Here is a 14,183-nt window from a genome sequence, read left to right on the forward strand (position 1 = left end):
CTTGAGTTTCCACCTCTGCCGTTCTTGCGCAACCTTCCTACTTACTTTGATGCCCTTTTACGTGCGCCGCCATTTGCCATTGACCTCCTCTAGATCGTTTTCTGTTAAGAATTCTTTCTACTGCTTTATTTTCTTTCTTTTCACACACTAGTCACTCTTGGTTAAACAAAGAAGCGTTGTTTTGACAGAACCCTTCGCACAAATACCTGTTTCCTTGTATTATCTGCCGTTTTCACACCGCTAAAGCCTCTATCTTGAACACAGTAATGATGTTGATACTTCTCATTTCTTTTATCATTTTTAATGCCCTATGATTTTAAATATTAATACAGTTAAAAAGGCAGCATTAAGGTTAACATGTACAGTCCTCAGTTTCAAATATATCACACGGATTTGTGGACTAAACGCTCATTTGCGCTTGCGTACATGCGTATGCATATTGTATGAACTTACTTTTTGCATATTACATTTTATCAAAAACGTTACCATGTAATGCGCAAAAATCATATGCTTGTTTAAATGTGCTTCAAGGATTGATTCTGTGGAAGTACATTTTTTTTCATAGGGAAAGTGTTACCACAACTCTTCGCCTTTCTTCACATTCTCGTGTTTCCTTTGACATTGTAAATGTGACTCCGAAATGTGTACCAAAACAAAGACCTCGCTTAAAGATTGGTCTGTCATCAGAGACTAGGGTAATCAATAATGCCATTTAAAATCCCCACATCAATAAGTCGATACACCAATAATGTGTCTTGTAACTCCAATATCCTGTCCCAATTCAGGCACGGGAAGTGCAGGAAATGCCTTCTCACCTCTTGCTGCTCCCTGGGTGATTCCCCATTCTCTTTGCTATCGCCCCACCCTCTCCACCCTCGTCCCCCTTCCCAGCGTCCCACAAGGTTTCCCTATCCTGATTTTTTTTTTTTTATCCATTCTTGACCCTATAGGTTAAGTGTCTAGTGCCGACTCTTGAAACTTTGGAAGGCCAATGGATCTCAAGAGAAGCTTTTTATTATTATTTATATTATTTTATAGACCCTAGGCTTCTACTTTTTTCGATTTGCCGGTATTACTACAGCCATTATTTTACTTGGTTTCTGAGCACGCTTGTTAGAAAATTCTTCCATTTGGCCATATGTTGACTTATAAATAACGAATACTGGGCTGGGTTTGACTTAGGGTTATTTCTAAAACGGATTTAGTAATGATGAACAGATTTTAAATAATGTGAATGGTTTTGTAAAGCTCTTGTAACTTCGTTGATTTTATGGTCAAGCGGTATTTCTTACCAACACTATGCCTTACATATACAGTTGACGAGATAAGAGACATTATTATTATTATTATTATTATTATTATTATTATTAAGCAGGATAACCATTCTTACGGATGTTGAAGTAATGAGCAAGGGCATCAGGGTTAATGTCAACAAGACTGTCTAATAGTTTTGCAGTGGAGTTGAATCACCCAAGCAGTGTTTGTACAAAAGTGAAAACTGGCGTATCTTAAGAACCTTCTTGGGACTTCGTCTTCACTAAGCTGCTAAATATTTTGGAAGGAATTTGCCATCAAAAGAGGACTCACATTCTCTTGCATCCCTCAGCTTTCTGGAGCTTATGTTCATCGTAATTTTATAATAAATTTTTCATCATTATATTTTTCTCTCTTCACCTGAGGACGCATTACTCTTCTCCAGTGTATAAGGTAATAAATAGCCCTAATGGTTTAATCAGTTTGAATGCGAGCACATTAAATGCAAGTAATAATAATAATAATAATAATAATAATAATAATAATAATAATAATAATAATGACAAGCTTTTCATGTTATTGCAGTGAATTAAGTGAAAGCCTCTTTTGTGGTTTCGTTATAATGTTCCGAGTGGATATTAAACCCCAGTGTGGAATTTACAAAAATTCATTGATATACCTTTAAAAATGCACAAAAATATGCTAGTGCTTATTAAAGCCCTGTAGTGGAATTTATCATCGTATTATATCCTCCGTCTGTTTTTTCCTACTCTTTTGCGGACCTTCTGCGCGAGATGAAACGTTCGTCAAAAACTGTCATCTTGGGAGAAATTAATGATCGAAGCGCCGCGCCGCGAAGACACTCGATTAAGAAAAAAAAAGAAAGAAAATGGTTCAGCAGTAAGTGATTTGAATGGGGAAAATAATGCAGTTGTGAGTCGGCTTACATCATGGTCTTCGTGAGACCTAATGGAGAGGTGAACTATATATAAGTAATGCTGCACTGAAATAAGAGGTAGAGATGGGAGAATGGCAAAAATCGAAAATGAAAGGCTGGATAATGATGAGAAATGAAGTTTTATGATTTCGGGTGACAGTATGTGTAGGTTTGATTATTATCCAAAGGTCGTTTTTAGGAATAGGTAACAGCTGAATTCATAATTGAATTTATCTCGGTAACAGATGATTTCTGTACCGATACCTTTAAAGCACCAGCTGAAAAAATTGTAATGAATCCGAAATGACAGTAGGTATGACCCATAGTCCTCCAAGAATTGTCAGAGACTATTTTAAGCCGTTCGTCCTATTCCAGGTAAAGACCACCCACGCCTAGGAAATTAGTCAGCACTGACCAAATGGTGACTCAGTAATATTTTACTGGAATTAGATAGATGGTGTAAGACAAGTATGTGCAAAATATTTTTATGAATTTGGAGTCTCCTTTTTCTATTCTCCGGTTAATGCTTAATGCGGAACAAGCACAGAAACAACAAGTGTCGTCGACAAAAAATAAATACATTACGTCGTTTATTGACACATTAAATTCCTGTGAAAGTTATGGAGACTAGAGTCAGAGATCGTCGTAAATGGTTATATTTAAAGGATGACGGCAAAGACACCAACTTAATTAACATTCTATGAGCCGTGTAGTCAGAATTTGGTGTCTGGGAAAAGAACCATGGAAAATATTACAAAATCTTATTTTCAAAAGCCAATAACCTTCCAGTAATTTTAGAAATTAACTTGATGAGCCTTTTTGTTTGGGTATATAGGGCTTATTTGATAAGTTTTTCTACACTTTAGTTCATCCACGACTCATCAGTTGAAGAACAAATTTAGCAATGCCCATTCTCCTTTTGTCTGTAGAACTGCCCAGGTATGGGAAAGGCGTAATATGTGATGAGGCTTGCTGTAGCAGATGAAAATTCAAGATTGTAATCAAAAAATATCTTGGTAGATGTTTTGGTGTTAAAGTGTAGAACCTGTTTATTGTGCCGACGTTTCAAAAACATTTCGGTACTTTGACATCCTCAGATAAATATAGCAGAATAGTGAGGTACAAAGATATAAAAAACACAAGAACGTAAACAAAAGCCTTCCCTCCTTTATTTAAAGTGACAAAATAAAATTAGAAAAAACCAAGAAAAAGGCCTAAGTGGGTCAAAATAGGAAAAATAAACATAAAAGGCAAAAAACACTATGGTAAAATCGATGAAGATGGGCAGATGAACCTTCAGTGCAAACGAAAGACGAAGTGCAACGGAAGTACATGGCTCTGTGTAGCTTTTTATCATTATGGACTCTAAGACGTGAAGTTCGTTTTCAATTTGTACATGCTGTTGATGAGCCTCTTTTGTTTTCAATATTTGATTGTATATGGAGGGCTAAAACTTACTCCTCTATGAGAGTCCAAGCGTACTTTTAGTATTTGATAAACGTTTTTGTCTAATGGTGACTTTAGGGCTGGTAGTTCATCCATCACGACTCATTTTTAATTTGGGAACAGTTGAAGAACAAATTTAGCAATGCCAAAATAAATACAATTTAATGATTTCACCTTTGTGTCAATGCCCTGTGGAGAACAATCGAATGCTATAAAAATTCATTCCTAGGTATTCCTTTGGGAAAACCTTGGTCATTTTTACTAATTTTATTTTGTCTCACTTTAAATATATTGATGTAACCAGTGATGTCAAGATTATTTTAAAATCTTTTTACATTTTTTTAAGTTTTTAAGCTTTTTAAGTTTACGTTCTTGTGTTTTTTTATATCTTTGTATTCTGATTTGTTTTTTTAAATTTCACTATTCTGCTATATTTTACTTTTACTGAGGATGTCAATGTAGTAAATCTATGTTTTGTCGAAATATCCTAAGAGTTATTACGAAAATTCAAGATTGTAATCTATTTTTTTATTTGAATATATATATATATTGTATATATATATATATATATATATATATATATATATATATATATATATATATATATATATATATATATACACATAATATACACATAAACTTACCTACTTAGGAACTTATATTCTTGATAGGGTCACGGGAATATAAAATACAGATTCAGTACTATATTATGACATGTAGTTACAGACTTAATTTCTGGTCTGAAGATTTTCTAGTTCCCCCTCTGTTACAGTATGGGAGGATAGGATGGGTTGCCCAAGTTGAAACAGAATTTGAGGTGATGGCGGCAGTTGAGTTGTGGCTTGACGAAACCTCTCGTACTTGTTTGAGGTGTTTCGACCTGGGATTTACTTCTGCTTAAACTTACTCTCGCTCTTCATTGGTGTACTTTTGCTTCATCTTCCCATTGAAGAGAAACATTTTTATGTTTGTGTTCTATGTATGGAAGTATGAATATATGTACTTCATCATAAATCAGGTTTTTTTCATAACCAAACAGCTTGGAGTGTATGTTAAACTCAGTGAAATCAAGGCTTCCAACTGTGTTCATTTAGCGCCAGGTAATGTGTAGAGATTCAACTTTTAGAAATATTGAGCGTTTTTTCAGTGTAAATGTGGAAATGTTTGAATTCCTTCTAATACCATTTAATCCTTAGAATAGTTTTTTTATAGCACAAAATGGTGTCCAGACCTTCATAGTGCAATTTATAGGACTTCGGTTACATGTAAGTAATGGTTTTAATTTTACAGTAAGTATTTATTGTTTAGTTAAAATTATATTTCCTATGTTGAAAGTTTAGATAATTTCAATTTGAATTAACTGTACAGGAATGGAAGTACATATTGAATAAGGAATAGAACTTTATATCCTGTAGTATATATTCCATTAGGCCTGAGGTGAATGGATTAACTTTATAGCAATGTGGGTACTCCATCGAGTACAAAGTTTTGTAAGGTATTGGACTTTAACTAACCTTGGATTGGCTTTAGAGTTATAAAACTACAGTTGATGACTTATGGGAAACTTCATTTCAACTTAATATACAGGACAAATGCTATTTACACCTAAATGAAAATATAGAAAGAAATAAGATGTAGATTAACTGGAAATATTTCATTTGTTTAAAAAACACGGATGAAATCAAGAAATGAATAGGACAGAAAGTGTGAGCACCTAAATGTCTTTTCACTAAACCACCGACGATGCAGTGCTTCTCCAGATGTCATGACTTTCCTACCTCTCAACAGGTCGTTCAGGAGTACGAGCGAGCGGTGATATTCCGACTCGGTCGCCTGCTCAAAGGCGGCGCCAAAGGCCCAGGTATATTCTTCGTGGTCCCTTGCCTGGACTCATACAGGAAGGTCGACCTCCGAACTGTATCTTTCGATGTCCCGCCTCAAGAGGTAATGCTAATCCGTCTCCATGTGGGTCCGGATTGCCAGTTTCTTTTTGCCTTATTACATTACAAATCTTATTATCTCCTGTTTTCAATTACTGAGCTTCCTTGTGTCATTGAGGAAGATGATATATCTACTGTAATGTCATGTCATTTCAAAGATGCTTATGATCTCAAACTTAAAACATTTGCTTCAAAATATGATCCTGGAGATTTGGCAAAGAATATGTTACAGCTGTATCCTTGACTAACAAACCACCTTTTCATATTTCATAATGTATTGATGAAGGAAAGTGATTTTCAGGAGGTTATTATAGATTATCATTTTACATGACCTGTTGAATAAGTTCAGATTTCTTGGGCTACATATTTAATATGAATTATGGTGAATTATACATATATTGGATTTGTCACTTAAATAATCATTTTGAATAAAGACTGTCTAAATAAACGTCCAATGGGTATATTTGCAATGGATTAAAAGAGCATTCACGAACTGTTCTTTCAGAACGGGAATGAAATTTTGCCTTTACAGGTGTTCCTTGAGCGCTGTGCCTGCCTACAGTTGCCAAGGATACCAACTGGACTTGCTTGAATGCCCTAAGGAACACATTCTGTATATATACCCATGGGACCTGGTTCTTTCTATTCGTTTTTACACTTTTCTTTTATATTTCATTTCTACTTAGACTTCGTTCTTTTACAAATTGTTTCATATTCAATGTGAAATTAATGCTTTGTTTTATTAAATTAGACTTTTTCTTATTTTGCAACTATAAATATTCCAGGATACTTAAATGATTGAGCAGTAATTTTAAACAGATTCTTCGCCATTTTGATATTTTCATTCGACCTTGATTTTTTTCTTTGATTCATGTCCCTTCTTTTCTTGGCTTCCTGAATATGTCTTTCATTCCCACACATTGATATTTATTTGTACAGGAAATTGAAGATATCATCATTTCCCTTGATTTTCCCGCCTTCAGTAAACAATTAACTGATGAAATTATTTTTAAAGAAAGAAAATTGTGGAAAGAAATCTTATTGTATCCTTTGTAGTCAAGGTTGAGATTTGGTCTCTTGTCCCCCTCCTATTCACAATCTAAAGTGTTATCTGACATGTGAGTCACAGATCCAATTCATTTCCTTTTTTTAGAATTGCTGTTTCATTTTTCTGGGGTGCACTGTTGTCGATGTTGTCCAGCTTTTGTTTTGATTTTTGCCCGGCAATATCTCCTCATTCTTACGGCACGCATTTATACCAACTGTCTCTATTGTATGGTTTCGTTGTTCATTCTTGTTTTTTCTGTTGTAGAAATTATCAGCTATGACTGCGTGCCATCACAATTTAGTTCTCTGGACTGTCATTGCTACTTCTTCTTGATATGGTTTATATATTTCCCTTTTTTAACTTTATTCTCTCTCTCTCTCTCTCTCTCTCTCTCTCTCTCTCTCTCTCTCTCTCTCTCTCTCTCTCTCTCTCTCTCTCTCCTTTGTCTCTTTGCTCTCATGTATTCCCAATTTCATCTCCAGTAGTTGTAAATTCCTTTTTCGTGTTTCTGTTCAACTTTGTTCTTTCGTTGTTTTTTATTTTTTCAACTTTTAGCTTCCGTAATTAATAAGCTCGCTATTAATCCAAGTAGTTTGTCTTTTATTTCCATTCTGATATTAAGCCCAGTATTAATCTCTCTATACCACCTCCATTTCATATTTATGATCAAATATAACAATGAACTTTTTGCTCTGGTATGGCATTTACGAACTAGTGTACATGTGATGGGACAGAATACTGTAGGACTCTGGTTTACTTTTATTATTTTTAATCGACTTTATACAGAGACAGAACAATACTTATTTTCAGAGACTTCTTAGACCTGTTTTTCAAAAGACTTATACAGCAGTGAAAGAAGATGAACTCTTCACACCATGGATGCGGAGGGGAGGACGTTCAACAGATCTTATCCGTTCTGTTTCCTTTCTCAAAACGACTTTTAGTGACTCTGTAGCGACCAAACCGAAGACCAGGAGGGAGCAGTTGCGAGGTTCTTAATTTATTTGTACAACTGTCTGCAACTCTCGAGCCGCTGAGCAAACGTTACTTCCGGGGTTTTCTCTTTGGAATTGTTTTGTAGTTGTGTACCTGTATCTTTTTTAGTAGGAAGGCGTGTCTTTGTATGTATGGGTGCGCACGCGCGTGCTTGTGCGCATGTTTGTATGAGTGTGTGTGTGTGTGTGTGTGCGAATTTTGGGTAAGTGGTTCACATGTGCAATAGTTTTGTGTCCAGGAAGAATTTAATTCTTCATCTCGTTTGCTGAGTTAGTCTGTCTGTTTTATGGATTTGAACTACGACCCTCAGTGCATTGCTGAAAAGACCAAAGTGTGTCGATAAAGCCTACAGGGAAGATTATTGATTTTTCTTTTTTCTATACACGAACAAAATTATTCATTTCTTAAGCAGTAATAGTTTTGGGACTTTCAATGAGTGGACCTTGTTTTATCACGTCCCATGTGATGCATTTGATGTAATTCTTTGTTTATACACTAATGGCACTGAGCATTTGTTGTGAACATAAACTTCAGGTACCCCTTGAGCGCGCGAGATAAAGTCATCATTTAACGCATCACCACTAAGGGGAGACTTTAATTGAATAAGGTATTGCTAAAAGCCGCTCAGCTATAAATGCATAACACGAACACAGTGTCAGGAAAATGTGCTTATAGGAGGAAACCACTGAATCCAGAAATTAGTCGGAAAGGGTTTGAAAGAACTTGAAACTAGCGAAAACGTCGCCACTGATGTTAATGGAAAGGTCCTGATATTTCAGATCCTGGAGTAATCTCTTAATCTCCTGAAAAACATTGTCACGTATGTAAGAGTATGTGCGTGCCTTTGAGTTCGTGTGTAATCGGTAGGATTTAATCCGACATTCATTCGAATGGAATTTAAGGAATCAGGGTCAACGACGTTGAAAGATTTCTTTGAACCCCATTGTCTGTCATTTTCTGCGACCGGATTTTATCTAATTTTGGGTTAAATTTTAACCAGAGTTTGCAATATTTCGTAATGTTCTGTTGATTAAGCAATTAACAGTGTATTTCTTTTCAGAAATGTAGAAGAACGATTAGTTTACTTGATAAGATGATTATATATGTAAATTTATATATTTCATAAGACTAATATTTAAATGTAATTGACATTACTTTTATATCGTTTTCATTCATCTCCGTCGAACTTGGAATTTTCACTTGGATTGTCTCTGTGCTGTGCAGAATTTTTAATTGTTGGCTTTATTACAAATAACGGAATAGTACATAATAATTACTTAAGCTACTCTTTACGAGATTATAAAGATTATATTTTTCCTGTTTGACATAATTTTATTATTTTGTTACATTTTCTGTTCTTTTATAAGTTACAGTGTGTGTGTGTGTGCAGTGATTTATGCATGAGGGATGAGTGGTTGTGTGGAAGAGACAGCGAATGGGTACACTGAATGAAGGTGAAGAGGAGGGAATTAATGAAAGAGGGGAGACATAATTGCGAGAGACGGCGAGAGAGACGTGAAAAAAGATGAGATGCAAGAAGAGCCATGACACGCAAGCAGTGACGAGAGAAGCAGAGAAAAGAGACTTCGATCTCCAGTACAAAAACAAGTTGGTGAACGAGAGCGACGAAGTCATCGGTGAGGGCGAGGGCGGAGGAAGCTGGTCGGAAAGGGTAGAGCAAGAAAGCGCTGCTAACCGAGTCCGTCAGTGACCTGAACAAAGCTTGCGGTAAAATCGACTCCGCACTCTTCCTAACAGCTTTGCCTGAGTCGCGTAATAGAGGGACTATTTTAGTGTTCTGAAGAAAATCAGACATTTTTTCTTGCAAGATTATGCTGCATATGCTTTCACACATAGAACATGGAAAGTATTTAAATTTGAAAATATTTATTCCGAACACGCGAACTAGGAATATGGACGAATTATCTCACCCAATGGGTGAGAGTAAGACAAATATGCAAACTAGGAATAAGTAATTGAGAAGCTCTGCATGAATGTTGCCAATTTCCTTAGTTTCAGAACAATTTGATGAAAAAGAGTTCAAATACACTTTTTAGTATCATGATGCTTCAGCGAAATTGTCGATCCTCTTAGATTATTTGTATAATTACTAGTTGGGTAGCCTCTGCCGAATTAAGAAGAAAATTGCTACCTTGTAGCGGAGTGTCTGGAAATAGGACCTAGGGGCCGGGAGGGGAGCGATAACAGAGCCGAATTTTTGTATTTCCTTTAGCATATCATGGATAACACAAAGGTAGAAAAGGATTAATTTCTCTCTCTCTCTCTCTCTCTCTCTCTCTCTCTCTCTCTCTCTCTCTCTCTCTCTCTCTCTCTCTCACACACAATATATATATATATATATATATATATATATATATATATATATATATATATATATATATATATATATATATATATATATATATATATATATATATATATATATTTTTGTATATATTATATAGGTGTATATATAGATATATATATACTAATTGTCAGGGGTTTCAAATGTGCTTAGATGTGGTGCAGATAAGACGAAATGTATGGTGGAAAATGATTTACTTAAGGAGAGAGGGTTGGATGTTTTACGCTTGCTGAGATGAAAGAACAGTGTGTGCTGGAAATGAGACAGACAGATTGATTATGCGGGGTTGCTGAAGGAGCAGAGCTGTGGGAGGTGGCGGGTGCAGTGACAAGAAGAATCTTGGGACGGGTGAGAGAGAACAAATGTGTTTGTTTGAGGATTGTCTGGGTAAGATTGTAGCAAGAGAAAACCATGAAATAGCGAGTGTATAGGCCAGGAATAGAATAGCATGAGATTGTAAATTTTTTTTTTTTTTTTGATGAGTGAGTCAGTGACCAAAAGGGTTTAGATAATATGAATGGATGTTTTAAAAAAAGGGGGGGTGGTTGCGGGTTGGGGTAGGTCAATTAGATAGAGAAAGTCTTGAGAAAATATGTTTGGACAAGGGTTGGATTTTAAAATAGTGTATGGTTTCTCAAAGAAGAGATAATTATACTTGAGAAAGAGAAAACCGAGAAGGAAAGAGTCTTTTTTTGATTATGTACTAGCAGAGATCCAATTTAAAAACAATTTGATGGCGCTAATGGTGGGAAGAGGAGGGGCTGTAGTATATCGGATCATTATTTGCTAGCCACAAAAGTTAGGATATATATAAACTTAAGGTTTGGGGAAATGTGGCTGTAACTTGAATTAATGAGTGTGATAATAAGAAGTTAAGAGCAGCAAATAAAGAGGAAAAATGGTTTATTGTTAGGCACAAGTGGAAAAGGTATGAGATTCTACGTACAATTCGGCAGTGGGATTATAGAATCAGCAGGCAGTATGTATTATCAGTAATAATAATAGGTTTAGTAAAGCCAAAAAAGGAGGTTATTTGATGTTCAATCGCGTGATAAGTGGAGGTATATATAAGATCGACAAGAAACTAATTAATGGAAAAAGAAGGCCGGTAATGAAAGTATAGAAATAACCAGAAGCAGGGGGAATGGTCTCCGGAGATTTAAATGCACAGAGAAAGGTTAACGAGTAAATGACTCCTGACTGTGGTGGATTTAAGAGAAGCAGATACGAATGAAAAAAGTGTCGAAAGCCTCAGGATAAGTTTGAAAACACTTGTGACCTTTGAGGATACGAGGACGGCGGCAGTTCAGAAGCCGAAGAATGGTTAGACACTAAGAGCAGTAGGACGATGGTGAATTTGTTATTGAATGGCTAACCAGGATCTATGAGGAATGTCTGGAAGGTGGGAGGATTCTGAAATAATGGGAGAGAGGAATTATAAGTCTTCTGGTAAAGGTGACAGAGAGGATTTGTGAGAATTGTGAGGGGGGGGATGGGATTCCCCTGTTAAAGTATGCCTAGGTCTTAGTACTCTGGAGCCACCCCCTTGTTAGTGGTCATTGCTTAACGTTTAAACAAATAATGTATTGTATATATATTATATGTATGTATATATATATACATGTGTGGGTGTAGGGTGTAGCTAATTTCAACCTTAGAGGGGACGGGACGGGAAGGGTAGAGGTGTTGGGATCTCCGCAAGTTCCTTAAGATGAGTTTTCTTGTCGCTTGCCCTCTCGTTGACCCAAACGGGGGCTGGTACCCATTCACTGGTGAGCCGAGTGGTATGTGAGCGTGTGAGTGATAAAAGTGTCGTTTCAAAAATGGATGCCTGAAGAATATCAGACACAGCATGAATATGAGAATATTTTAATTAATATACCCTGGTTACAACAAAACTAAAGTGTAAGAAAAGAGATAAAATTTGATGGTTATGAACATGACTTAGGTAGGTTACCTCCTCTCCTTTATCACAGCACTCTGTAAACAATGCGAGAGTAATCTAACAATATTCCTAAATATCTGATTCTTTTAATGAAGGTGATAATGGTTTAAGGACGTATTCTAGTCGGTTGTAGAAAATATATACAAAGGAGAGAATATTCTAACTTTGATGATAAAACCATGATCATAGAACTTACAAATAATTTAGCCAAAAGTCTGTGGAGCCTGGAAATGTGTTTGGAAGAGAGAAACGGTAAACATCACTCAGTTAGATGAATGTGTCAGTAAAGAAAAAGAAAAGTATTTTTTAAGACAAAATACCAAGGGATCATTTTCAGATATATTATCAAATGTAAGCAGAAGTTGTGTTATGAAAATATTTACTTATACCACTATGGTCTAACATTAGCATTAAATTAGTAAGAAAGGCAATTGCTCTTGTAAATAAAAGACCGCAGCTAACTATGACTTTGGGGAGTAAAAAAAAAGAAGAAAAAACTCTCGTCTCTGTAGACATCATAAGTACACCTAACTTGGAGGTGCCGAAAAAATAACCTAAAACGTGGGACAGAACTTGTGACTGATTAAACTCGGCACGTTTCTATATGTTGCTGCTGTAAGACGAGGAGGAGAAACGAACGGAGAAGTACCTTTAAATAAATGATGTTCAGCTCAGCATGAATAAATAAATATATATGTATATATATACATATATATATATATATGTATGTATGTATGTATATAATATATATATATATACATACGTGTTATATGTATATATACGAAAGAGAGAGAGAGAGAGATTACTCTTCCAAGCTAAATACAAAAAATATATCCTTTATTTAGGGTACATAAGTATAATTTATAGCTAAAATAATTCGAATTCATAGCTAAGATAATTCGAAGTTTTTTTTCTTTTTTTTTTTTTACTCCAAAGGAACGAAGCACAGAGTAATTAATCTTGTTACATAAATTTCCTAAAATCCGCTAGGCAGTAGCCAATTCCAGACTTAGTATATGGAAATGATGGAAATAAGCTTGACTATGGAATGTGAAATTACTGCAACTAGCCCATTCTGTCTGTTGAAAGATACAAGTCTGAAGTGGAGGTGTGTGAATGAAAAATATACAGACTGAAATCTCACCAAATGCAGTATGTATATCAGAGGGACAAATGGTAACGCAAGCCACTTAGCGAGTCTCCGCAACGAGGATTTGGACGTCCTACAGTAAACATGACGGATTGTACCCCACAATTTCTAAGCAGTTTCCAGACATTTCCAGATGTTCCATCGATGTGTTAGCCTCCATACTGTCAAGAAAAACTCACCCGGCCATTTTAGCGTATTATATGTAGAAATTACATATACCTAACTTGATTTGAATATTAAAAAGTGTATTCATGATGAGCCAAATAATCCAGAAGTATGATTAACAAATATTTCGATATTTGTTAATCATATTCTCCCTCTTGAATACACTCTCTTATCCCTCATTCTCTTCTGCTCTCTATAGTAAACTGACATATGTGTGTGTGTGTGTGTGTGTGTGTGCAGGCGCGCCCCACACGCCTTCCACGGCATCTCATCACATGATTGACAGAATGGTTCTGCTACAGCAATATATTGTCTCGTGGTCTCATTACTGAATAGTTGAGATTGCAGAGTCGGATCTATACTGTATATTTCGCACAAGGGGTTCGTGTTATAAATTTCCATTTGATGGGAAGGGAAAGGGAAACAGAGATATGACGGAAAAGAAGGATGAAAGAAAATAGGGAATGAATGGAGTTGATATAATAAAGAAATGGGAAATGAAATAAACGTAGCAGTGTGTTCTTTGAATTAACTGCGAAAGTAGTCAGCTGGGGGTAGATGAAAGTAATGACTAGTTGAGAGAGAGACAGAGAGAGAGAGAGAGAGAGATAATGCAGTTAACAAAAGAAGGCCCAGGGATTGAAGAGTGAAAGAATATGTGACAGCAGTTTTTTTACGCCTTGGAAAAAATCTTAATTTTCTATTAAGTGATTTCATATTTACTCATATATCTCTTTCGCTGTATAATTATAAATATAATATATAAATATAATATATATATATATATATATATATATATATATATATATATATATATATATATATATGTGTGTGTGTGTGTGTGTGAGAGAGAGAGAGAGAGAATATGGCAAGCAAGCAAGCAAGCGAACAGGCTTGTGGAGCGTTTTGTGCATTTGAGCGTAAGTAGAATCAAGTT

At 35.6% G+C, this 14,183-nt stretch overlaps 1 protein-coding gene across 12 annotated transcripts in view; it reads left to right on the top strand.

Moving 5' to 3' along the window:
• The window catches only part of LOC136848840 (mechanosensory protein 2-like), a 704,506-nt gene that overhangs the window by 638,943 nt on the left and 51,380 nt on the right, over positions 1-14,183 (top strand). For all 12 annotated transcript variants that reach the window (XM_067121625.1, XM_067121634.1, XM_067121652.1 and 9 more), the window contains one exon: positions 5,426-5,581. In XM_067121625.1, the coding sequence (XP_066977726.1) occupies positions 5,426-5,581 (156 nt within the window). The remainder of the gene's footprint in view (positions 1-5,425; positions 5,582-14,183) is intronic.

Source organism: Macrobrachium rosenbergii, chromosome 2 (genome assembly GCF_040412425.1).
Source record: "Macrobrachium rosenbergii isolate ZJJX-2024 chromosome 2, ASM4041242v1, whole genome shotgun sequence".
In the NCBI taxonomy this organism is placed as follows: Eukaryota; Metazoa; Arthropoda; class Malacostraca; order Decapoda; family Palaemonidae; genus Macrobrachium; species Macrobrachium rosenbergii.